Here is a 26,921-nt window from a genome sequence, read left to right as displayed (position 1 = left end):
TCCTGAGTACAGCCAGATTGTGAGCCCCCTGTACCTGGTTACCCGCAAGAAGAACGATTTCCACTGGGACCCTAAACAGCAACAAGCCTTTGCCCAAATCAAGCAGGAGATCGCTCGTGCACTAGCCCTTGGCCCAGTCAGGGTGGGATCAGAGGTGAGGAATGTGCTCTACTTTGCAGCTGGGAACAATGGTTTGTCCTGGAGCCTTTGGCAGAAGGTGCCTGGAGAGACTCGCGACCGACCACTGGGATTCTGGAGTCGAAGTTATAGAGAGTCTGAGGCCAACTACACTCCCACAGAGAAGGAAATCCTAGCAGTCTATGAAGGAGTCCAAGCCGCCTTGGAAGTGATTGGCACGGAAGCACAACTCCTCCTGGCACCCCGACTACCGGTGCTGGGGTGGATGTTTAAAGGAGAGTTTCCCTCTACCCACCACGCCACCGACGCCACATGGAGCAAATGGATTGCCCTCATCACACAGCGTGCCCGTATTGGAAACCCAAATCGCCCTGGGATTTTGGAAATAATTACGAACTGGCCGAAAGGTGAAGACTTTGGCCTCACTGACGAAGAGGAGCAGGAACAAGTGACGCGGGCTGAAAAAGCTCCACTGTACAACCAACTACCAGCAGAAGAAACACGACATGCTCTTTTCACTGACAGTTCCTGTCTCATCATAGGGATGAACCGGAAGTGGAAAGCAGCCATATGGAGCCCCACATGACAGGTTGCACAAGCTACTGAAGGAGAAAGTAGATCAAGTCAACTTGCTGGACTCAAAGCTGTTCAACTGGCCCTGGACATTGCTGAAAGAGAGAAGTGGCCAAAGCTCTACCTTTATACTGATTCGTGGATGGTAGCCAGTGCTCTGTGGGGCTGGCTAGAAAGGTGGAAAAAGGCCAACTGGCAGCGTAGGGGAAAACTAATCTGGGCTGCTGACGGGTGGAAACATATTGCCACTTGGGTAAAAAAGCTACCTGTGAGGGTCAGTCATGTAGATGCTCATGTCCCCAGGAGTCGGGCTAATGAAGAACATCGTAACAATGAACAGGGAGATCAGGCTGCAAAAATAGAGGTGTCCCAGATAGACTTAGATTGGCAACATAAAGGAGAGTTGTTCTTAGCTCGATGGGCCCATGATGCCTCAGGCCATCAAGGCAGAGAGGCCACTTATAAATGGGCACGGGACCGAGGGGTGGATCTAACCATGAACAGTATCTCCCAGGTTATCCATGACTGCGAGACCTGCTCTGCGATCAAGCAGGCCAAGCAGGTGGAGACTCTGTGGTACGGTGGACGATGGTCGAAGTACAGGTATGGGGAAGCCTGGCAAATTGACTACATCACTCTTCCCCAAACCCGCCAAGGCAAGCGCTACGTGCTGACCATGGTGGAAGCAAGCACTGGATGGCTGGAGACCTACCCTGTGCCTCATGCTACTGCCCGGAACACCATCTTGGGCCTGGGAAAGCAAGTTCTTTGGAGACATGGCACCCCTGAGAGAATCGAGTCAGACAACGGGACACATTTCAAGAACAGCCTCATAAGCACTTGGGCCAGAGAACATGGAATCGAATGGATATATCCTATCCCTTATCATGCACCAGCTGCCAGGAAAGTTGAATGGTGCAACGGGCTACTTAAGACGACCCTAAAAGCACTTGGAGGGGGGACTTTCAAAAATTGGGAACTGAATTTAGCAAAGGCCACCTGGATGGTCAATACCCGAGGGTCCATCAATCGAGCTGGTCCCGCCCAGTCTGGACCCTTGCACACAGTGGATGGAGATAAAGTCCCTGTGGTACACACGAGAGGTATGTTAGGAAAGACTGTTTGGATTAATCCCATGTCAGGCAAAGGCACACCCCTCCGTGGGGTTGTTTTTGCTCAAGGACCTGGTTACATTTGGTGGATAATGCAGAAAAATGGGGAAACCCGTTGTGTACCACAAGGAGACCTAATTTAAAGTGAGAACTCTGTGTAAGGTTTCATTGTGTATATATGTATCTGTAAGGGAGCATTGAGTTGGGTATGGTGTAGATGGTAATAGAATAAGGGGTGGATTATGTCCTAGGTTACAGAGTAAAATGTACCCCAAAAAAGTATTCTATTACCATCTTCAGGAGCTGTTGAGACCAAGTGGGGCGGTGCTCCCTGCCTCCCCCCTCTGGACTATCTTCTGTTAATGGGCACAACAATGCCTTATCACCTGACCCATCGATAACTGGCTCCTGGACTATCTCCTGTTAATGGCCCATCAAGGAACTGCCTCACGACTCCCCATCCCATTGTGAGATGCTCCGCCCGGGGGGAAGGAGCCAAGCAGTCCATGCTAAATATAAACTGAGATTTCAAACACCCTAGCAGCCTTCTTCCACTGGATTCCCAGAGGAGTTTTTCCCCCACTGGAGTTCCAGAGGACAAGAGCTACCTACCTACCACTGAACCTTCAGAGGAAGACCAGCCCCTTTTACAAGATCGCTGCTTCCAACAGAACTACACCCATCACTTCAGGAGGACTGCAGCCACCATCTTATCGGACTGCTACTGCCACCCTAACAGGCTGTTAGGTTGTATTTCTGACTCTGTCAGTGTAAACCAGTGGGTTGTTTTTTTCTGCCTTGATTTATATATATATATATATATATATATATATATATATATATTAGTAAAGAACTGTTATTCCTGTTCCCCATATCTTTGCCAAAGACCCCTTAATTTCAAAATTATAATAATTTGGAGGGAAGGGGGTTGCATTTTCCATTTCAAGGGAGGCTCCTGCCTTCCTCAGCAGACACCTGTCTTTCAAACCAAGACAATAAATTTACATATTAATTCTGGGACTTGACATGGTATGTGTCATTTGTACAAAGTGCTGTAGGCTCAAACAAGAGGTCTTCAAGGAGCACGAGGAATTTTTTCTCCTATGGTGTAAGTAACAGTGTAGTATTAAAACTAGTGCTGTTAGGATTTAGAACCTGGCAGGTTTTCCTTCTTCATCCTATGACCAAGGACTTTAAAGATATACTGAATTTGGATAAGGAATAATATAAACACATTTTTTTTTTCCTCTAACTGCTTTAGATAATAGTATTGGGAGTGACAACTGTGTTTGGCATGAAATTATTCATGCCATGATGCTATTATTTCCACCCACCTTCTACTTAATGACCAGTTAAAAAAGTGATTTATCGATGCATGAACATGTGTAAACAGGTATGGGTACGGTTTTAGGGCTAGGGGAATAAAATCTTTATTTGGTAAATACACTCCAGTTTGGAATGCTAAATTAAGGCTTCTTGCACAGTTAACTGAATGTAAGCTTGAAATGCCATTGGGCAGAATGAGAAGCTCAAGGTAACTCTCCTGAATAAACCCCAAAATACTACTGTTTCTTTTCTAGTGTTATATGATTTTAAAATAAATAAATACATACATAAAAGCATGGCTTTGAAATTGGCATAGCTTTGTTGCAAGCCTAAGCTGACTGAAATGCTTTTTGGTTTTTTATGTAGGCACTGATAAAACTGTGGAAGCATGAATGTAAGTGTGTTATTGCTGATCGTTTCACAACCGCAGAAGATGTAAACTGGTTTGACGCAGCTGTGGCAAAACTCATTGAGGAGGAATTTGAAGAAACAAAAGCTTTGCTGGATCCTGAAATTGATGCATTCTTTGTTGACTTCTTAAGGGATGCACCTGAAAGAACTGGTAAAGATGGATTCTGATAACCATGGAGATGGCAAGAATAGGGAAGGGGATATGATAAGGTAGATGCTAACAGAACTATGTCTTAAAAATGCATAGTAAGTTTATGCATCCAGAGTGGCTGTACTGTCCAGTGACTCTGAAGGTAGTCTATGTTGCCATCTGTGACACATCTTTCTATTCATGGGATTTTTGAGTCTGTATTTATATCCAGGTTATCTGTATAGAAGAGCCTTGCTTCTCTTTCTTTTGATGTGGTAGATAGACAAAACTGCCAAATAGTGAGCATGACTGTATTATTCTAGTGTGATATGAATTACTTGAAATTGTCAGATTGCGATCCTAGGTAAAGGATAGCACTCTAGCTACCATCCCCTAGAAACCTGGTGAAAGAATACTGGCTCTGGTTTAATCCAGTACTTTTAAGGAAACACCCAGTACATGTTTTTGTAACAAATGAGTCTTATTTCAAAATCTCCTGAATGCTAGTAAAACCTCTTGAATTATTCATGTGGCTTATAACAATGTGCGTGTTTTAAATAAAAACACTGCATCACTAACTTTGCTAAATCACCTGGGAATATTTGTTAGTTGATGCAAAAGAACAGAAAACCGTTGTTTGGGTTTTGGGGAAGGTCATTATTTAAACCATTGGATGATTCAGTCACCTGTATTCATGTCATTGTAGTGACAGATAGCGGAGGCAAGAAAAGGTTGGCATGAGTGGTCAAATGCCGTTTAAATCTCTTGGATAGTTGTTGTAGTCAAAAGACAGTGCCAAAACGAGAGTAAAGGATAGGAAATGTTTGGTTGGAAGGCATCAAATAGAAGTAGAAAGCAAATGTGTGAGAAAGTAGTCAAATACGTTCTTAAGTAACTTGCTAAACAGCAGCAATGTAGAGAGGACTGAAACATAAGTCAGAATACAGACTGAGAGAGTGAACATTGAATTTTAAAGTGAAAATTTGAATGCATATTATAAACTATTATATTGAACTGAAAAATAAATGCAAAAAGAAACATGTAATTCTCAGAATAACTTGTTTCTTGGTGACAGTTTAAATGTACCTGCCCTGTGATCTTCCTTTTAGCATGAAACTTCATCTAAACACAAAGTAGGAGGCCCTCATTTAGAAAGGGTATGGTTTGTCTTCAGTATGTTTGTCAGAGCCACGAGAACCCCTTCCTGTTTTGTCTTTAAGTGAAAAGAATAACAAGTGTAATTTTAATTTAAATGTCCCTTTAATAGAATTTAGTCTTGTCCATTATAATGAAAGTGTAAGAATAGGAACTGTATTTCTGAGCTCTTAAGTATATAAAAAAATACATCTGACATCAATTTCAAATAACCCTACGCTCAGGGTTAGTGATACGTTTACATATACTCCCTGTATCTCTGTGTTACACAGCCACAACGTATTTGTCCCTGAGATAAATACACAAAGACTTGAGATGAAGTAGCTCAAACATGAACTTTTAGGTCTTAGTTTCACAGAAATTGTTAGTGGTGCTAGTGTTCTGGAGACCCTCAAACTGTTCAAAGTTGTTTTTTATCAGTCAGTTTTGACATTGCTATTTAGTACTTGTGTTTCTGAATCTTGAGATGAGAGATTTAAGATAATATACCACACTAGCTGCCTCTGCAAATAATGTAAATATCTTCCCTTTCTTAGGTTTAGTACTTGATCATGCTGTCTTTTGGCATTAATAATAGGACCGCAGGTACAGAATTAAGCTGATATAATTCTCTTAAATGGTTTGAAACTGTAAAAACATCACTACAGTTGAACTCCTTGCTGTATTCCTTATTAGTTCTTTATCAGCAGATAAGATGTTTAAATGTCTCATTCAACACATAAGAAACTTATTTCGACGTGGAATACTCCTTCTGCTTAACCAATGTTTTTGTAGGTTAAAATAAGAAGTTGGTTAATTTAATTAGGTCTTAATCTAAAGGAGTGTTCGTATATGCAGAAACAATACAGAACTAGAGAATTCTGGAATTAAGGTGACTTCAGGCATACATAGAACGCAATATAAAAGACAGGTGAATGAGAATTAATCATCACTTTATTTTGAGAGGTTTGGTTCTGTGGTAAAAGGCAATTTCCTTAACCTGGTTTATATATATGTATATGTATGTATGTTTGGGTTATTTGGTTGTTTGGGTGGTTTTGTTCTTTTCCTTGGAAGCTACATGGTTATTGGACCACTGCTAATTTGTGAAAGCAAAATGTACAAGAAGGAAATGGAGAAAAAAAATAAAATGAGAAAAATATTACAGATACTATTCTAAATATAGTATCATTTGATTGCTTTTTTCCCACATTTACTTCCCTTTCCACTGACTTCCAGTGCTTTACTAAGCATTAAGGAAATACTTATTTTACTGGAATTACTTATTTAATCGATTTTTAATTCCCTCAGTTAGAGATAGTATTGTGAATAATATATTTATTTGGTAGGTAAGAGGAGGCTTAGCAAAACTGATCATTACTAATGACTGACCTATGGTAACTGGAAAAATATATCCTGCAGCATATAGATCGTCAAATCTTGAAACGAATGAAGCTATCTGTATGTAAATAAGGGCAAAATTATACTGTGTCTGGTATTTGAGGAAAACCAAACCAAAACCCCCATGCTGTTTTCTTGCTGGCACTCTTTCAATTAAGTTTGTCGGTTATTTGTTGATGAAGTATGGGCTGGATGAGCAGTGAGGTGGGTTGAAAATTGACTGAATGGCTGAGCCAAGAGGGTGGTGGTCAATGGTACAAAGTCTAGTTGGAGGCCAGTAACTAGAGGTGTACCCCAGGGGTCAATACGGGGTCCAGTCGTCTTCAACATCTTCATTAGTGATCTGGATGATGGGGTAGAGCATACACTCGGCAAGTTCCCAGATGACACAAAACTGGGAGGATAGGTTGATATGCCAGAGGGTTGTGCTGCCATACAAAGGGACCTTGACAAGAACCTCATAAGGTTCAACAAAGGGAAGTGCAAAGCCCTGCACCTGAGGAGAAAGAAATCCTATGTACCAGTATATACTGGCAGCCAGCCGTCTGGAAAGCAGCTTTATAGAAAAGGTCCTGGGAATGCTGTTAGACAGCAAGTTGAACATGTCAGCAATGTGTCCTTGGAGGAAAAAAATTAGTGGTATCCTGGGCTGCATTAGAAGAAATCTTGTCAGTAGGTTGAGGGAGGGTATTCTTGCCCTCTGCTCAGCACTGGTGAGACTACACCCAGAGTGCTGTGTCCAGGTCTGGGCTCCCCAGTACAAGAAAGATATGGACATACTGGAGAGAGTCCAGCAAAGGGCCATAAAGATGACTAAAGGACTCTTCTATGAGGAAAGGCTGAGACAGCTGGGACTGTTCAGCCTGGAGAAGAGAAGACTCAGGGAGATCTCCTCAAGATGTAGAAGTACTTGAAGGGAGGGTACGAAGATGATGGAGCTGGGCTCTTTCCAGTGGTGTCCAGTGACAGGACCAGAGACAGTGGACACAAACTGAAACACAGGAGATTCCCTCTGAACATCAGGAAACACTTTTTTACTGTGAGGGTGACCAAGCACTTGCACAGGTTGCCCACAGAAGTTGTGAAGTGTGCCTCCTTGAAGATATTCATAGACCGTCCGGACATTGTCTTAGAGAACTGGCTTTACATGGCCCTGCTTGAGCACAGGGTTGGACCAGATGACCTCCAGAGGTCTCTGCCAACCTCAAACTTCCTGTGATTTTATTTGCTGTGAGTGACAATTCTTACTAATGAAGGCATGTCACATTTAAGCATGATTAATGCTTATGAATGGAAAGATGAGACAGCAGCACTAATTCCTCCTTTCTTTTGGATGGGGAAGAGTTGACAATACCTTGTGGCTTTCAGATCACTTGATGAAACAACTGTATGCCTTTTCACAGTGAATATACTTTTTTTATCGTTGTGGTAATGATTCATTTTTAGTAATTTTTTTTCACTAGTGCAATGTTTTAATCAACTTAGACTGTTTTTCTTTTACAAAAAAGATTATTTGCAATTTTTAACTGCAGTATTTGTCTTAATTCTCTGGTGCTAATTTTGCTTCTAGCATCTAAGTTAATTTCAGTTTTTCATCATTCAAGTTTGAGATGTAGAGAAGGAAGGCTCCTTAGTTTTTGCTGGTTTCGTCTTTGAGAATTCAGCTGAACTTACCGTTCCTTGTAGGCAGGGTATAGGCAGCACTCTCATATGTGCATCTAGTATGTAATATTATACATAATAAACTGTTTCTAGGTGGTTAAAGAGATTTCTATTACCTTCATGTACTCCTCCCCACATTGGGGCTTTGCCAATCATTTAAACTGCTAAGGTTTTGTTACTTGCTTTTTGTTCTAGGTGAAAAAGCAGAGGAAGTTAATTTAGATATTCCCAAGATCTATGAGCCAATTTACTCCTTCGATCAGCTACGGAATCGTTTAAATAGGTTTTTACAAAAATACAATGAGAACATCCGTGGTACTGGAATGGACATGGTTTTCTTTGATGATGCTATGATTCATTTAGTTAAGGTACAGTCTTACCAGATTGCTATTTGTTGTTGTTCACTTGCCCTCAGCTCCTATGAGCGAGAGGTATGCATGGATCAAGGTAAATTACTTCTAAAACTGAAGCAAGTAATTTATTGCTAGCAAATATTTTGTCTGTCACTCTGTGACTAGGTATTAAAACTCAACTTTTCTGAAAATGCACTGGATGGAACTCTTCTTTTATATCTATCTTTATGTCTGGTGGAATCATGGTCCTAACTATTCTAACTCTATTTCAAATTTTCTTGTTAATTCTTCTGAGAGCCCTTCCTGTGCTTGGAATTAGTCAAATGAAATTCATGTTAGGACATAATTCATTGCTTATGAAGGAGTAGGCACAACAAAGTAGGAATAAATGTAGTCCGAACTTCCTTTGTAGATCTACATTATGCTCACTTCCTTTAAAATTCCTTTGAATATGCACTGGAACTGACCATAATTTTTAGCACAGCATAGCTTGATAAGATTGTGCACACAGAATAGATTTCATACAAAGGAGAAGGTGTTTTTCTGTGTGTTTTTTTTTTTTTTTTAAAAAAAACAAACTAAACCGCCTATTGTTTCTCAGTTGCACAGTGAAATTATCTGTATTTCTTATCATAAATTATTAAGAACTCACTATTGGATTGTTTCATCCTAACAAATAATATAATAAATTTAAAACCAGTTTAAATTTAGTTATATTTGACAAACACATTGTATCTGCAGTTTTCAAAATTTTGGGGTGGATGCTTGTCATTTCACAAAATTAGTCCCTTTCTTTTAAGGTCTTCCCTGCAAAATGGATGAAATTCTGCTATGGATTTCTTTAGAAAAATAGTTAAATCATCATCGCAGTCACTAACAAATTACTGGTTTATTTCTAGTAAAAAAAACCCCAAACTATCTAAATTTGGGATCTTGCAAAAAACCCCCTTTTTTTTTTCACTGTAGAGCCACCTGTTGTCAGGAATCTCTTCTTTGGGTAGCTAGATGGTAAATACCTGAAATGTTATCTTAACTTTCACTTGGATAAACTGAAAATATAGTGCATCTCTGATCCCATGTTCTTGAAAGCAGCATTTACAGCTGTGCGAGTCTGAGCTTTATGCGTTAGCTAGACTTGAGGCGGCAGCTTCCAAGTGAAAGCTAGGTAAGCACAGTTAAGGTAATCCCTAATCTGATCTGACGTAGTATGACTTGAATGAGTTAAAGCTGAGGAGTATCTTAAAGAGAACAAAGCTTCCAATTTACAGCTTGTGTGCCTCTGCCTGGAGAAGATCTAGTAGCCATAATTGAAGTGATCAACAATATTCCAAGGGTGGTGTGCAAATCTATTTTTTTTTCCTCTGATTGAATACTAAGTATGCTTAGATTAAACCTTCATACTTGATTTTGGTTTTGTTTATAAAACATTAACCTACAAAAAATAAGAAGTACATTGCACTCAATAAATAAAATACGTGGGCTTAAAACTGCAGGAAATTGACATAACTATTTTTAATAACTTGAAAAAAAGTATGTTAGAGGAAAGGCAAGTAAATAGGTATCCCAAGCTGCTTATTGGAATGACAGAATCCTAGGGGCATCAGAGGGTTTCTCAAGGTAATAACAGGAGCCAATACTCTGCATCATTGCTTGTGCAGAGGAGACTAGCTGCTAACAGCTGATTGTATTCACTTCTTTGAGAGGCAAGTGGCTCCATGCTGTTCTGGAAATTAATGTAGGCTCTTCTGTATACTATGAATATCTGTCCACATGCAACTGATGGGGTGTTGGGCAAGTTTGCCTCCTGTGCTTAAAGGTGTATTTTCTCAGTGTCAGGTAACATCTTCTACCTGTTTCCAGATTTCCTGGGATTGTTTTTTGGCTGTGGACAGTGGGACAGGTGCTGCATGCAGTTCAGAGTTAGTGCTGAAAATTTTTTTGCTCTGAATTACAAGGGTCTGTTTGTTTACATTGCACTGTCCTGAATTGAAATGTGGAGTAGTAGGTAACTACCGCCTTTTGCGGTAAAAGGTAACTAATGAAATGAGAAAGAAAGGGAGATCTACCTGGGAGATGTTCCACTGTGACCAAATAGTTGTACTGATATTATGCATTTTTATAATCAAGTAAACTAGAAGCTCAACAAGTTTGATTATAAAGGCAGTATTATAACCTACTGCAGAGAATAGTGGAGACCGTTTGTCCTGAATTTTACATGCCTGGGACAACTTGTCTTTCTGGTCATGATGAAGGGGCCTGGAGAGATGAGTCTTACTAAAGTTCTCCAGATGTATGGTATTAGGGAAATTATTATTTCCTTCCCAGTTTTAATAATCTGTCATGCTATTATAGCACATGACTAACAAATCACAGCTTTGTGGAAGTGAGAGATGCAATTCCACTGATAACTGAAAATTCACAGTGATGGAATCAAGGGATTGCTATACTATTGGAAGGTTTATGGAAAGTATTGCAAAATGCAAATGTCCATAGAATATATTAATAGTAATATACTATCCCTTAATTAAGCCTTAAAATTTTCCTTTGTTCTGCATTTCTAATATAATATTATTACTGCAGTAGCATAGGATTTTTGAGTGTGTAAATTTTACACTTTGTAGCAATAAATGACTGTGATCTTCCACAGATTTCTCGGGTGATTTGTACTCCTCGTGGAAATGCCCTTTTAGTTGGAGTTGGTGGCTCAGGAAAGCAGAGCTTGACAAGACTGGCATCTTTCATAGCTGGCTATGATACGTTCCAGATAATGTTAACAAGGTGAGCATTAATTAAAATTTAAGCAAATAAGTACTTTGTGTTTGACCTCTTTCTATAAACAAAACAGGCTCCCAGTCTCTGCAGTGGGAGAAGGAACAAGCTTAACATAGGCTAAGCACTGTCGCCTGGAGTGGAAAGACATGGAAATCCTTTGAGACTCATTAAATTTGCTTGATTTTCTACAATAAGTCTGAGCTTTTACCATCTTTGGAGTAGTAAACTGTTTCCTGTGTTTCACAGAACGAGAAGAAATATTGGCAGTGTCGAGTTATCTTTATCTTTATACAGTACACTAAACTGTACTGAAAGTATTTGTAGGTAGTATATATCCATAATGCCTTTATGAGTTTATCTTGTAATATTTGGAATAATGCCTGTGTGAGGAATCCTCATCCCTGCCCATTAATTTGTTAGTTTTTATGTATGCGTCAGTACTTTGACAGTATTTTACAAGTATAACTTGCCTTATTTCATGTTGTTCAACTCAATGTGGCTTCTTTTGGAATAACTCACAAAAGTTATTAAAAAACCACTATAAATCCTTCTCTGAATACTTTAGAATGAGTGCCTCCCAGAGTGTCTGTAGGACAAGTCAATAGTCAGGAAATACTTTTGTCACTTAAATAAGATGCCATTGTAGAAAAGCTAAATTATTTTAATTCTTTTGCAACTGTGTTGGGTGCAGAAGAAATTGAGGATTTGTGTGTGGGAACGCCTCTTGGTGAGAATCTCATCCGAGAATCTATCTGAAGTAGGAATGACTTTAGGTGAGATTACAGTACAGTTGACAAAACAAGCAGTAACTAATTGCTGGATATCATTCACAAAGAATTATGTAGCCACTAAAGGGTGAAATACTAAATTCAAGTGGTGTGCAGCTTCCCACATAAAATTGCCTTGGTACCTGAGGATCACAAGAAGGCCTGTATAAAGCCCATGTAAAAAAGAGTCCAGAAAAGATCTGGAGAAACTTTACACCTAAAGTCTTGTAAACCTGACTTGTGTATCAGATGAATTAGAGAAACTAGCATGAAGAATAGCCTGAGTGAAGATATGAATAAACACATTTTTAGGAAAGATTCATCAAAGATTCTGATAAAACACAATCCTACCTGTAACGGGTCTGCGTGGCAAGGTTTTGGTAGCAGGGGGTTACAGGGGTGGCTTCTGTGAGAAGCTGCTAGAAGTTTCCCCTATGTCAGATATAGCCAATGCCAGCTGTCTTTAAGACGGACCCGCCGCTGACCAAGGCCGAGCCCATCAGCGACAGCGTTTTTCACCTCTGTGATAACGTATTTAAGAAAGGGAAAAAGTTGTTGCGCAGCAGTAGTTGCAGTGAGCGAGAGGAGTGAGAATATGTGAGAGAAACATCCTGCAGACACCCAGGTCAGTGCAGAAGGAGGGGGAGGAGATGCTCCAGGCGCTGGAGCAGCGATTCCCCTGTGGCCTGTGGTGAAGACCACGGTGAGGCAGGCTGTGCCCCTGCAGCCCATGGGCGGTGGAGCAGATGACTGCCTACACCCCGTGGAGAGCCCCCACGCCGGAGTAGGGGGATACCTGAAGGAAGCTGTGACCCTGTGGGAAGCCTGCACCGGAGCAGGCTCCTGGCAGGACCTGTGGCCTGTGGAGAAAGAGAAGCCCACGCCGGAGCAGGTTTGCTGCCAGAGACCCCGTGAAGGGGCTCATGCTGGAGCAGTTGGTTCCTGAAGGACTGCACCCCATGGAGGAGACCCACGTTGGAGCTGTTCGTGAAGGACTGAACCTGTGGGAAGACTCACGCTGGAGAAGTCATGGAGGACTTTCTCCCGTGAGGGGGACCCCACATTGGAGCAGGGGAGACGTGTGAGGAGTCCTCCCCCTGAGGAGGAAGAAGCAGCAGAAAACAAGAGTGATGAACTGACCCCAACCCCCATTCTCTGTTTTCCCCCTGTGCTGCTGAGGGGAGGAGGGAGGAAAATCGGGATCAAAGTTATGCCCGGGAAAGGAGGGAGGGGTGGGGGGAAGGTGTTTTAAGATTTGGTTTTATTTCTCATTACTCCTCTCTGAGTTAATTGGTAATAAATTACATTTCCCTTCAGTTGAGTCTGGTTTGCCCGTGACGGTAAATGCTGAGTGATCTCCCTGTCCTTATCTCAACCCCACAAGCCTGTTGTTATTTTTTTTCTCTCCTCTCTCCTGTCCAGTTAAGGAGGGGGAGTGATAGAGTGGCTTTGGTGGGCACCTGGCATTTTGGCCAGGGTCAACCCACCACACTACCTTACAAACCCCTTTGAGTTCAAGTGGGTCAACAAGCAAGTGTAGAAGTGTGATCTGATTGATAAAGTGAAACTCCATGCTTTTCTAACCTTAAGTGTTTATCTAAAACACATCTAATATTTTGTGCCAAATTAGCTCTGGGAAAAATTCTGAACCCTTCTTGGATAGAATCATTTGCCCTTTGTTAATCCAAAATTTCCTGTTCTGTGAGTTCTTAAAGATAATAGTTGTTGGATTTTAAATGATTTCATTTAGTTCACCAAGGTAGTTGATATCTATATTGCTAACTCGCTGTATAACTTACATTTTTTTCAGGTCAGTCTTTTTGTCTAATTTCGGGTAATTAACTGAGTAACTCCTCCAATCATTATTTCCCTCTGCAGCTGAAACAAAAGGGCATAGAATATTTGTGTCTTCTGTGCATTCATTTCTAATTTTAGTGGTGTCTTTGCTTTTGAAGTGTCTTATTTATAAACACGTGTATGGAACCTTATATTGGTGATTGTGATATCTTTGCTGAAACGCAAAAATTTGTCTTCTTAATCATGAAGAAAAAAATCGTTAAACAGATGTATTTATTTCCTGAGCTCCTCCCTAGTAAGGAGGAACTATTGTACAATTGCTGATTTTTCAAGTCATACATGAAATCATAATGGCTACATAAGAAACTCTTAATAAAGTTGCATGCAACCACTTCTCTGTTTTAGTTCCCAGTGGGGATCTTAGAAACCTCAGCTTTTATTACACTCCTTTGCCCAGCCAGAGAGATCATTACAGTGTAACCTTGTATATTGGGTTTGTGTGGCAAGGTTTTGCTAGCAGCGGGGCTACCAGGGAGGCTTTTGTGAGAAGCTGCTAGAAGCTTCCCCCATGTCCGATACAGCCAAGAACAGCCTGCTGCTGGCCCAGGCTGAGCCCATTAGAGACAGCAGTAGTGCCTCTGTGACAACGTATTTAAGAAGGAGAAAAAACTGCTGTGCAACAGGAGCTGGAAGAGACGAGTGAGAATATGTGAGAGAAACAACTCCGCAGACACCAAGGTCGATCCACCACACCTTGCCTAACAATATTTAACGTTTTTTAATCTCTTAGTTTGCTGCTGCTCTCTTTTTTTTTTTTTGTAAAACTGTGAGTGCCACCATTGGTGATGACTTCACCAGAAGGGCAAACTAATTTGAGTGTTTTTAATTAGTCAACGAAATCTAAAGTATCTTCTTGCATCCAGCATGTGGCAAAATCCTGTGAGACAACACCTGTCTGTCTGTTCACTTTTTCTAGCAAAAGGGAAATAGATAGCATGGTAAGACTTCAGGTTTGGGTTGTTGTGTTGTTGGTTTTGGCTTTTTTGATGGCTTTGGGATGCAGGATTGCGGGGGTGTGTTTATTTATTTATTTATAATTGATGTGGAAGGTGAGAAAGAGCAGGAAAAAGAATACATTAGGTATTTAATGTGAGACTTTGAAATGAGCTATGTCTTTCCTCCTAATCTAAATGAAAATTCCTGGACTTTGGCACCTTTTTGCCTTAATTCCAAGAGACTGTTTCTTACTTAAATTTGATTGTTCTTTTTCTTTTAACTGGGAGCACTTTTTAAAAGGAATGACTATTAGTACAATTGTCCTTTTTTGTAGATCATACAACACTTTAAATTTGATGGAAGATCTGAAACTATTGTACAAAACAGCAGGACTGCAAGGCAAAGGCATCTGCTTTCTTTTTACAGACAATGAGATCAAAGATGAGTCCTTCTTGGAATACTTGAATAATGTTTTATCATCAGGAGAGGTAGGATGCCTTCTTGTGATTGTTTTTTCAATTTTATAATCCTGAAGTAAAACAACAATTTATTTGAATATTCTTCTGTATGTCAAGGGGCACACTTTCACAAACTAAAACTCAAGTGCTTTTTATCATTAGAATATTATAAAGAATGGAAACAATCCATTATACTAAGTTAGACAAAGCTGTTGTAAAATTAAGAATAACCATCATCATTCCATGCAAAGAAATTGTCTAAGTCAGACCATTTAAAATGTGTTGACAAGCTGTCAGAAACATGAGAGTAGCTTAAAAAAAAATGAGTTGGGGAACATTACTGAAATGTAACAAAATTTGTCTGTTAAATTAAATATCTCATTAGTGTACAATTTGTTTTTATATGGTAAACTTATGTCCAGAATGGGTGGGATGGCATTTATTTATTTTTTTTATTTTGGGGGTGATTTTCAGAGTAATTTTTACTAGCTGTTAGGATATTAAGAGAAGAAAGCAAAGCCATTGTACATGAATTCCTTGTTTTTCACACACGAGAGTGGATTTTGCTTTTACAGCAAGTTAGATATCAGTGTGTTTAATGGAGTCACTTCAGCAAAAGTTCTGGTTTAAAGGAGTGGGGCAGGTCCTAAAAACTTCAGTGTCTGAAATGTATATCCCTTCCTGAAATGCTGTGCATTAAATGAACTTTATGCTATATACTCTATTTTTGATCATCTAATAAAGCATGAAAAAATCTTCCTTTTTCTCAAAGGTGTCAAACCTATTTGCACGTGATGAAGTAGATGAGATCATTAGTGACCTCGTACCCAGCTTCAAAAAAGAACATCCACGTAGACCTCCAACCAGTGAGGTTCTGTATGACTACTTCATGACCAGAGTCTGTCAGAACCTTCATGTGGTTCTTTGCTTTTCACCAGTAGGTGAAAAATTCCGAAATAGGGCCCTGAAGTTCCCTGCTCTCATTTCTGGATGCACTATAGATTGGTTCAGCCGATGGCCTAAGGATGCTCTAGTGGCAGGTAGGTGTAGGTTTTGTCTTTGCAGATACTTAATTCTCTGATCAGTGGTCATGAAGTTGTTTTAATTGCATTGAATTTTACCAGCACACTGGCAGAAGAAACTTACTTGGTTCTAAAATTTGATGTAGGTGTTTTCTTCTTTAAAGCTTCATGTATTAAACTGTTGAAATATTTCTAACAGAGGAAAGGCTTTGAGCACAGTTTGAAGAAAAATTCCCCTTGGAGATGGCTTAAAGGCATTAGTAAAGAAAGCAAAATACTACTAAAGAAAGAGATTGCTGGTGACTGTGCCTGGGATGAGGTATATAGAGGAAGGCTGTGATTATCCAATCCCTAGTAGCTAGCAGCTGGACAGGTTCAGAGAGAAAAAGCAGTTAAACATTTTGGAGGTGAAAGAATACCAGATCCTTGGCTATAATTTTTACTGAGAAGTGTGGAATAATGTTAAGAATCTGATGGTGGAGAGTAAAGATGACTGGGGTTTGAGAAGCTGAGTGAAAGCTGAGATAATACATGCTGACATGTTTTATATTGCCTTATTTACAAGCTAAGAGTTTTTCCTGAATGTTTACTTACATTTATGTTTTTCTTTCTTTCCTAAGTATCTGAACATTTCCTGTCCTCATTTGATATCGACTGCACTGCTGATACAAAGAGGGAAATTGTGCAGTGTATGGGCTCCTTCCAGGATGGAGTGGCAGAGAAGTGTTCTGATTACTTTCAAAGATACAGGCGTTCTACACATGTGACTCCCAAATCCTACCTGTCCTTCATTCAGGGGTATAAAACCACATACAAAGAAAAGCATGCTGAAGTGCAGACATTAGCAAACAGGTAAATTGCTCAGTTTACTACTGCCTTTCTGTAGTATTCTTCCTCAGATAAGGATAATCTGAATTTCGATGCATGGCTTGTGTCTGCATAGTAAAAGGTTTATTATTTTTTTAATTTCCTAAAATTGTGTAAAGATATAACTTGATCAAATATTATAATTGTTCTTGGCATATAAGTTAAAGACTATAAATTTTTGGACAAGGAAAAAGGGTAGTGTTGTATGAAAAAGCAAGGTGGTTGGAAAAATGGTGGGAAGAAATTATTCCCATGTATTTTTAATGAGTAAAAGAAAGTATCTATGTATAATTTTGTAATAAATTCACAATGGCATTTAATTTAGCAGAGAGCATCTTTTGTTTTCTTGCTGAACAGTTGTATCTTCCTGATATGAACATGTAAGAAATACCCTTGGCATTTTTGGTTTTGTGATCATAGAGTTTAATTTAGGCTTCTGAGCTTTTTACTAGTAGATTATAAAAGTGATTTTGATATATTCATTCTCCTTTTCAGATATTTTATTAAACTAGTGAAGTTTATTTGCAGATTGCTCTTTATGTCAGTAATACTGAAATAAAATATGAGGTCTTTCTGATAGACAAAAAGCACTGTTGAAGGCACATTTTAATGCAGAATGAGAAAACTGTTATCTCAATACTATTTTTCTGTTATTCTCTTTTAATTTGCCTTGATTTCAATATTTTGACTTTATTAGCTTTTTCAATGTCCTCTTCAAACAAGAAACAGTGATTTGAAATATTTCTCAGTATTCTAGTGATCAGAAAATGCTTTCTGCTCTATAGAACACAGTCCTTTGAGTATCAGGTTGATGCTCAACAGGGACAGTGACAGATCACAGAATCACAAAGTGTTAGGGGTTGGAAGGGACCTCAAAAGATCGTCTAGTCCAACCCCCCTGCCAGAGCAGGACCACCTAGAGTAGATCACACAGGAATGTGTCCAGGTGGGTTTTGAATGTCTCTAGAGAAGGAGACTCCACAACCTCTCTGGGCAGCCTGTTCACCCTCACAGTGAAAAAGTTTTTCCATATGTTAATGTGGAACCTCCTGTGCTCCAGCTTGCACCTGTTGCCCCTTGTCGTATCATTGGACATCACTGAGAATAGCCCAGCTCCATCTTCCTTACACTCGCCCTTTACGTATTTATAAACATTGATGTGGTCACCTCTCAGTCTCCTCTTCTCCAAGATAAAGAGACCCAGCTCCCTCAGCCTGTCATCATAAGGGAGATGTTCCACCCCCTTCATCATCTTTGTGGCTCTGTGCTGGACTCTTTCAAGGAGTTCTCTGTCCTTCTTGAACTGAGGGGCCCAGAACTGGACACAATATAGAATCATAGAATGTATTGGGCTGGAAGGGACCCCCAAAGGCCATCTGGTCCAACCCCCATGCAGTAAGCAAGGACATCTTTAGCTGGATCATGTTGCCCAGAGCCTCATCAAGCCTGATCTTGAATGTCTCCAGGGATGAGGCCTCCACCACCTCTCTGGGCAAACTATTCCAGTGCTTTACCACCCTTATGGTAAAGAACTTCTTCCTAATATCCAATCTAAATCTACCAGTTTCTAGTTTAAAACCATTGCCACTCGCCATATTGCTACGTGCCCTTGTAAACAGTCCCTCCCCAGGATGGGTCCAGATGTGGTCTCACCAGGGCAGAGTAGAGGGGGAGGAGAAGCTTCCTCTACCTGCTGACCACACCCCTTCTAATACACCCCAGAATGCCATTGGCCTTCTTGTCCACGAGGGCACATTGCTCGCTCATGATCATCCTGCTGTCCACCAGGACCCCCAGGTCCCTTTCCCCTACACTACTCTCTAACAGCTCAGTGCCCAACCTATACTGGTACATGGGGTTGTTCTTTCCCAGATGCAAGACTCTGCACTTGTCCTTGTTGTATTTCATTGAATTTCTCCCAGCCTGTCTCACTGAATGGCAGCACAGCCTTCTGGTGTCAGCCACTCCTAGTTTTGTGTCATTAGCAAACTTGCTGACAGTGCACTCTATTCCCTCATCCAGGTCATTGATGAATATATTGAATATTACTGGTCCCAGTACTGACCCTTGAGGGACTCCACTAGATACAGGCCTCCAACTAGATTCTGTCCTATTGACCACAACTCTCTGACTTCTTTCTTTCAACCAATTCACAGTCCACCTCACTACCCAATCATCCAGACCCCGCTTCCTCAGTTTAGCTGCGAGGATGCTGTGGGAGATGGTGTCAAATGTTTTACTGAAATCAAGATAAACCACATCCACTGCACTACTATCATCTATGGTCACCTTCCACCAGACCAGGTTGCTCAAAGCCCCATCCGACCTGGCCTTGAACACTGCCAGGGAGGGGGCAGCCACAGCTTCTCTGGGCAACCTGTGCCAGTGTTTCACCACCCTCACAGTAAAGAATTTCTTCCTAATACATGATCTAAATCTACGCTCTTTCAGTTTGAAACCCTTACCCCTCATTCTGTCACTGCACTCCCTGGTAAAGTGTCTCTCCCCACCTTTCCTGCAGGCGCCCTTTAAGTACTGGAAGGCAGCTTTAAGTTCACCCTGGAGCCTTCTCTTCTCCAGGATGAACAACCTCAACTCTCTCAGCCTTCCCTCACAGAGGAGGTGCTCTGGCTCCCTGATCATCTTCACGGCTCTCCTCTGGACCTGCTCCAGGAGGTCCATGTCTTTTTTATGCTTGGGGCCCCAGATCTGAACACAGCACTGCAGGTGAGCTCTCACCAGAGCAGAGTAGAGGGGGAGAATCACCTCCCTTGACCTGCTGGCCACACTTAATACAGCTGAGGATGCAATTGGGTTTCTGGGCTGTGAGCACACTGGCTCATACTCATTTTTTTCATTCACTGACACACCCAGGTCCTCCGCAGGGCTGCTCTTGATCCACTCATCACCCAGTCTGTGTGTGTGCTTGCGATTGCCCTGACCCAGGTGCAGGACTTTGCACTTGGCCTTGTTGAACTTCATGAGATTTGCATGGGCCCAACCCCTGGTTTTGGTGTAAAACATCTTTTGCTAGTATTTGTTCCAATTGATGTGAATCATTCGATTGATGTAATATTTTGGAAAGCAGACTGTAAATTACATAGGGAATTACATGTTGCTTATTTTACGTTTTAACTCCAGAATGAATACTGGACTGGAAAAATTGAAAGAGGCCTCTGAGTCCGTGGCTGCTCTAAGCAGAGAGCTGGAGGTAAAAGAAAAGGAGCTTCAAATTGCCAATGAAAAGGCTGACATGGTATGTACAGCCTTCGAAGTGTATTGTTGTTTGATTTTTTTTTCTCTTTTTATTTCTTCTATTTTGAAAAGATTTATAGAGTAAAAGGAAGTTAAGTGTTGGGGAGAAAAAGGATCTTGGAAACTTACAACAGTAATGAAAGTAATTTTGAGTTTTCTGGTTCTGAAAATTTTACAACAAAAATTAATACAATCTTCCAACTAGGTGTTTTCTGTAATATTTGGCATGTGGGTTTTCTCACATTCTAGGTATTGAAAGAAGTTACTGTGAAAGCACAGGCTGCTGAGAAGGTGAAGGGTGAAGTTCAGAAAGTGAAAGACAAAGCTCAAGCTATTGTAGACAGCATCTCAGTTGACAAAGCTGTTGCTGAAGAGAAGTTGGAAGCTGCTAAGCCTGCTTTGGAAGAGGCAGAAGCAGCCTTACAGGTTAGTACTTGGACAATGTATAACATTATTTTACTGCAAAGATGATTGTCTTCTTTGAAAACAAATATAAGATTGCAGATGCATTGCATAACTCATCAATTGACAGAAAATACATGCAAATAAATATACATATTTTAGGGCTTTTTAGGTTTCAGTTTTATTTTTCTTTTTTCACCTGAGTACCAAACCCAAAACAGGCAGTTTTTCAGAAAAGGGCAAGTTTTAACTTTCATTTGAAAGTATGGTTTACATATGATGTGCTGCATGTTGGTATTAGACCGGTAACTGAATGTTGATGCAGTTGTGAAACTGCTTGTGTGCAATGAGTGAAGAAGTGCCTTCCACTTAAAAACAGTTATAGTTCCATGCAAATCTAAACCTTCTGTTTTATTTTAAGTTTTCACCAATGAATTGCATTTTGAAAAAGTTTGCTGATCCACTCTCTTCAGCCTTGTTCAAAAAGAACGTCTTTTTTCTTACAAGTTGTGGCATTACCCAGATTTCTGGTGTTCACCCTGGGACTTCATGTGTTTCAATATATTCTTTTTGTAAAGCTTTTTTAATAGAGCGATAACGCTCTGCCCATATTTTACATCACGATTAGTGATGAAAAAAGATTAATTTTTGTTGGTCTCACATAGTATTTGTTTTAATGTCTGTTCAGCTGACTGTATAAGAGGATGTCGCTCAAAGCATTTCTGTCATGAGCAGCAGTAGTAGGATCTAAAGTAAACCTAATACTAGAGGCTAGAAGGGGCTGGCATCACAAGAAGTAGAAAAAAAAAATAAAGGAAAAACATGAAGGATAGATAAACCTCAAAGGCTGTTATGTACATTTACTGAAAGGTTTCCCTTTCCACTTGAGAGGCTGCCAACAAATGATGAAGACCATCCTTCAAACCAAAGTCTTCAAAATCTAGTATAAATAACTTTTAATGGATGTTCTGAATGTATGACTTCACTGTGATGGAGAGGTGCTTAACAATCTCTGACTGCCGTGATTCTTGAAGCACAGAGTGGAAATGTCTAAATGAAGGCTGATGACATGACAGCTGATAAGAGTGGAATAAGAGAGCAGGTCTGGATCATAAGATCCTGGTACTTTACTACAGGAGAAAGGTAAAAAAACTTCAAAAAACAACCCAGAACTGGGCAAGCATTCTGACAAGCAAATAAACAATGCTAACTGGGCAGTGTCTGAAGTATGAAAAGAGCACCAGTGTCCTGTGTCCTGTCCTGCATCTTATCACAGCTTACTCTCTGGTTTTGGCTGAAGTTATCAAAACAAAACCAAACTGCTCATCTTGAAATTTTGGATTCTAATAAATGAAAATCTGATTTTAAGGAAAAGCTACACTGGCATTTTTGTGAGACTTCACAATGGAGAAAGGTAGTTGGACTTAATCTTGAAATTCTTGCGTTTGCTATAGTAAATTTCTTTGTTTATGCCTAAAGGGGAAAGGAAAACTATCATAAAAGCAATCCTATCAGCATGCATATCTGTTTTCTCAGCATGCATTCATTCATTCAGAAACTCCTCTAAGCAAGAAAATTCTCTGTACAAGTTTGTGTAGGGCTGCATCTTTCAAAAAAATGAATCACAATCATTACGGATTTGCAGATTTTCAGCTGGGGATTCCTGTAATGGAATTCTGCTTGCAGTGTAGACAAATGTCTATTAAAATATTTGATAAATATAAAGGTCCTTTCCCAGATTAAAAAAAAAAATAAAATAAAAATAATCTGTAGTTGGTTATTTCACTCCTTTTTTTTTTTACATATTTCAGGACTGCTAAATGCTGCATTAAGAGACAGTACGTGCAGAACAGCTTGTAAGCATTTTTAAACATATAATGAGATTAATTTGTTAAAGTTTGAGTAAGAATTGTCAAAGTTCAATAAAACTTAGTTGCACTATGCCCTGCAATAAAAATGGCACATTAAATGCACAACTAGAAGTAAAAAAGTAAATAAATAGAAATTAAATGCAAGTCTTTTGCCAGAATTTGGATAGCAGCAAAAAAGGCTGAGCTGAATTTCCTAAAGGTCACTAAGAAAAACTGGTTAAATTTTCCACACAGATATGTGGAGAAACTCTGCTGAATTACCGGGTTCCCACTGAACCTGATGAGAAGCAAAATATTAAAGAGAAACAAAAGACAGACAGAAGGAAGATGATCAGGATAATCTGCAATAATTTGCAATCCCTTTCATGAAGTATAATAATGAGTAATTAAAATCTTCCTTTATGAATCCTCTGTGAGGCATGTGCTAGGTTAGAAGCAAGGTGTCATAACACCTGCAATAACCTATTGCTTAATGCTTGAAACTGTCATGTACTCAGGCTGATTAAACTGCCTATGAATATGCAAAGCTTCTGATCCAAGTTGTCTGTTGTAGGCCTGTCCATCAGCAGTTACCATTGTTTGGTGTTTTTTTACTCGGTATGTGGTACAATATGCAGTAATGCTCAAATTGGTGCTTCTCTAAGGAGATGTCTTCAGTATACTTTTGTGGTAGTCCTTATTGATTCATGGTGTACACTAGAGTTACAAGTACAATATTAGATTTTCACCCTAGGCTCACTTGGCCTTACAATAGGACCTAGGTTTTCATACATTATTATAATTTGTTTTTCTCACAGGCCTGCTTCTGCAACAGGAACATTCCTAGTAAGATGAATGAGAAGGTGCAAATGTCTATGTGTATCAGGCCTTCTTGCCAGTTTCCTTAATTCACCTTCCTTTGCCAAACATGATCAGAATGTATTTTCCTTTCTAGACTCAGTTTTTGGTCGATAGGTTGAATAGGTAAAATTTCAAGATGTTTCTGTTTTGCTCTTTGTTTTGTCAAAAATATGTGTGGTAGTTTTAAGCTTTTAGGTGCTGCTGTGAAGGTGTCTGAGTGGAGGTTTTCTAGTAGTTGCTAGGAAGTAGTAGTAAAAATCTGGTTGGAGGGTCCTTCTAGCTTCATGCTTTTTAAAGTTATTTTCAATTGACAATAATACTAATTTTTTTCTTCTCCAGCAGATTAATGCTGTTGGTGAGCTTGTGCTCTATGTCTTATTAAATAAACAATAACAGTAATTGCTTTACCCTTTGTTTTAAATTCATAGACAATAAAACCTGCAGATATTGCCACTGTTCGCACACTGGGTCGACCTCCTCACCTCATTATGCGTATCATGGACTGTGTGTTACTGCTCTTCCAGCGAAAAGTCAATAATGTGAAAATTGATCAGGAAAAATGCTGTACCATCCCATCATGGCAAGAATCTTTGAAACTGATGACAGCAGGGAACTTCTTACAGAACCTACAGGTGCTTGTGCAGCCTTCTTTTTCATATTTTTTTTAATTTAAAGCAATGTTTTATCTGGTGTTCATAGAAAAACAAATGTGCAAGTGGAATCAGACACACAATAGATCTGAAATGTTAAGGGCTTAAAAAATGCGTCATAATGAAATAAACTTGAATCCTTCTGCCAAAGTTAGGTCATAAATCAATTATAGTTTCTCCTACGTAAGACAATGAAATTACTTTCACTGACAAATGGTTCAAAGGTTTAAGCATTTGATTTGAATAGCCGTTACTTATCTGTTTCATTAAAGCCAATAGAAAACCTCTTTTTTCTGGTACTTAACTTTTCATTAATTTTCAGCATTGCAGCTTGTGCAGTGGCTTGCAAAAGAATTTGATTATTAGGATATACAAAATCAATTTTTTTTTTTAAATTTGGGATTTTCAGCTCTACAGCATGTGTCTAGGGAAGTGAGAAGAGTAACTGGTGAATAAATCCCTGCTCCTAATTTAAACTAATAATATTATGATGAATCTGCTCACAATAAATTGTGCCTTGTCCTGCCCCACTGGATGTTATTATCTCAGATTTGTGCATTTTGACAAGTTTACTTAATCTGTCTCTGGTCCAATGGGAAATAACAGATGGCAGGCTTGACCAGCTTGGTATGGTTGGTAGCGTCATGGATGCCATTTGTGTAGTATTCACATTGCATCTACTCATAAGGATTTTTAATTTGCTGAAGTCCTTCAACATTTCATTGCTTGTGCATAAATAAACCTATTTGTGCTTCCAGGAACAACTATTGTTCAAGTTCATCAGTGATGGACTTTCATTATACTTGTAAATAAATCTTTTAAAAAGACCAAACTTATATAGAATATTTGACCATCAAAATAAATTAAGGGAGAAAATTGAGAGCTCTGGGAGATGAAAAATAGAAGAGATGGTTTTTGGAGAAAAGAGAGGGTCAAAGTAAATTCTCAAAATTGAAACACATTCCACGAATGATAAGGTAATTTAAGGAGAACATAGCTGGATTGCCCTTTGAAAGGACTGTCTTGTAGAACATATGTTTATGAACCAGAGCTAAGCTTTTCCTTTTCTTTCTGAAGACAGTTAAGTTACTTATTCAGCTTGAGGAAAACAGAATTTGAAGCACGATATCAGTGATATTTTGTATCAACAATTAGCTGTGCAATAGTAATGGGTAGTGTAAGACAGCAAAGATCACACATGAAAGCAAACTTTCTTCCATTTTGTAAGAATATAGAACAGTGGAATGAGTTTGGCAAGAGCTCAAAGATACATGAGACAGAGAACTTCATATTAGCTGTTTGTAAGTAATGTTTGTGATCTTGGTAGGGTTCCAAGTGTGCTGAAATACGTATGTATTTCATATACATATATATAGTTTACGTATATTACGTACATTATGTGTATTGCACTTTTTTGTTTTTAGCAATTTCCAAAGGACACAATTAATGAAGAAGTGGTAGAACTTTTGAGCCCTTATTTTGAAATGGTGGACTACAATATTGAGACAGCTAAGAGAGTATGTGGGAATGTTGCTGGCCTTTGCTCATGGACAAAAGCTATGGCTGTATTTTTCTCCATCAACAAAGAAGTATTACCTTTAAAGGTAAGTCTGTTAATCAGTTGGAGGCACACAAACATCCTTTGCTGCTTCTCCTCCCCACCTGTGCATGTGTTTCTGCTGCTGGAAACATCAGCTGCCTTATTCCCACTGGTGCATGCCTCTGTAGGAATTTATTATCTTGAAAATAGTAATTCTACAGTAAAATATATTTCAAACGTACTACCACTTGTAAGTTGTCAAAATTATGAAAGAGATTGTGCAGTTTTATTCTTCTGGGCCCCTTTTGAATGGAGTTTGAAGCAGCTGTCATCTAGTTTAATTCACTATTGCAATTGCTTTACCTTAATTAAGAATTAAGTAGGAAAAAACTCGAGATCTGCTTCTTTTAGTGTTCCAGATCTCAGTTCGTAAGAAAACTGTACAGAAACTCTGTTCATCAGTGATATTTAGAAGCTTAAATAGTTTTTAAAAGGTAAGAATGAAAGTCAGGAAGAACGTGGTCAAACATGATTTTAACACAGAATAGCTTGTATTTATAATAGGAATGACCTAGAGGGAAACAAGATTTGTAGTTACAGGTAGTATCTTTCATTAGACAAAGCATATTGGTTGGAGAAATCAAAAAGGCTTCTAGTGGCATCAGTCTTTTTTGCAGCTCAGATCAGACTAACTTTTGTGTCAGGTGGAGAATGGCTGGTATTCCCAGAAATTTTCCTGATTATTTTTTCTAACTGATGTTAGAACAACTGCTTAACTGCAGCTACCTGCAATAAGTTAGTTTGTTGTAAAATTAAAATAAAAGGCTTTAAAGAAGGATGAAATCTCTACTGAGCAGTTTGATTTTTGAAATGTAGTACAGTAAAACTCTTTGACATACATTATAGCACATGCTTTGAGATGTTGGATGTATGAATACACTTTTATATTTGTATACTTCATAGGCTAATTTAGCAATCCAGGAGAATCGCCTAACCACTGCTATGCTGGATCTGCAGAAAGCTCAAGAAGAATTGTATGCCAAGCAAGAAGAGTTAGATTTTGTGCAGGCAGAGTATGAAAAAGCGATGAGAGAGAAACAGGTGAACTACTCTTTACAGAAAAGAAATTGCTACCCTTATTTTAAGGAAAACTTAATGCATTCTCTCAATTTCACTATTATTGCTTGGAAAGAGTGCTGATGGACAGAGGATGAGAGAGATACTATTTGTATACTGCGTCTTTGATCCCACCTGTCTCCTTCTCCACTGATCTTCTCCCCTCCCTTTCCTCCTACTTTCTCAAAAAGTATTTTAGTTGGATTATTTGTTTAAAGCCTAGTACTGTAACATCAAGTTTCATTTATGTATGTTATCTGGGTATAATGTATTTGAAATTCTGGGCAGAATTCCCCAGAGTTGATAGGTACCAGGCATTTTGCATATC

General features: G+C 39.4%; 1 protein-coding gene across 2 annotated transcripts in view; it reads left to right on the top strand.

Moving 5' to 3' along the window:
* The window catches only part of DNAH5 (dynein axonemal heavy chain 5), a 138,934-nt gene that overhangs the window by 84,517 nt on the left and 27,496 nt on the right, over positions 1–26,921 (top strand). For both annotated transcript variants that reach the window (XM_086469578.1, XM_086469577.1), the window contains exons 51-61: positions 3,516–3,711; positions 8,083–8,255; positions 10,888–11,018; positions 14,907–15,060; positions 15,803–16,070; positions 16,673–16,904; positions 20,061–20,175; positions 20,424–20,600; positions 23,716–23,919; positions 25,362–25,541; positions 26,441–26,578. In XM_086469578.1, the coding sequence (XP_086325704.1) occupies positions 3,516–3,711; positions 8,083–8,255; positions 10,888–11,018; positions 14,907–15,060; positions 15,803–16,070; positions 16,673–16,904; positions 20,061–20,175; positions 20,424–20,600; positions 23,716–23,919; positions 25,362–25,541; positions 26,441–26,578 (1,968 nt within the window). The remainder of the gene's footprint in view (positions 1–3,515; positions 3,712–8,082; positions 8,256–10,887; positions 11,019–14,906; positions 15,061–15,802; positions 16,071–16,672; positions 16,905–20,060; positions 20,176–20,423; positions 20,601–23,715; positions 23,920–25,361; positions 25,542–26,440; positions 26,579–26,921) is intronic.

Source organism: Leptosomus discolor, chromosome 8 (genome assembly GCF_034619465.1).
Source record: "Leptosomus discolor isolate bLepDis1 chromosome 8, bLepDis1.hap2, whole genome shotgun sequence".
Taxonomy (NCBI): Eukaryota; Metazoa; Chordata; class Aves; order Leptosomiformes; family Leptosomidae; genus Leptosomus; species Leptosomus discolor.
The sequence above is the reverse complement of the archived record's forward strand: the minus strand, read 5'-3'. Positions and strand labels throughout refer to the sequence as shown.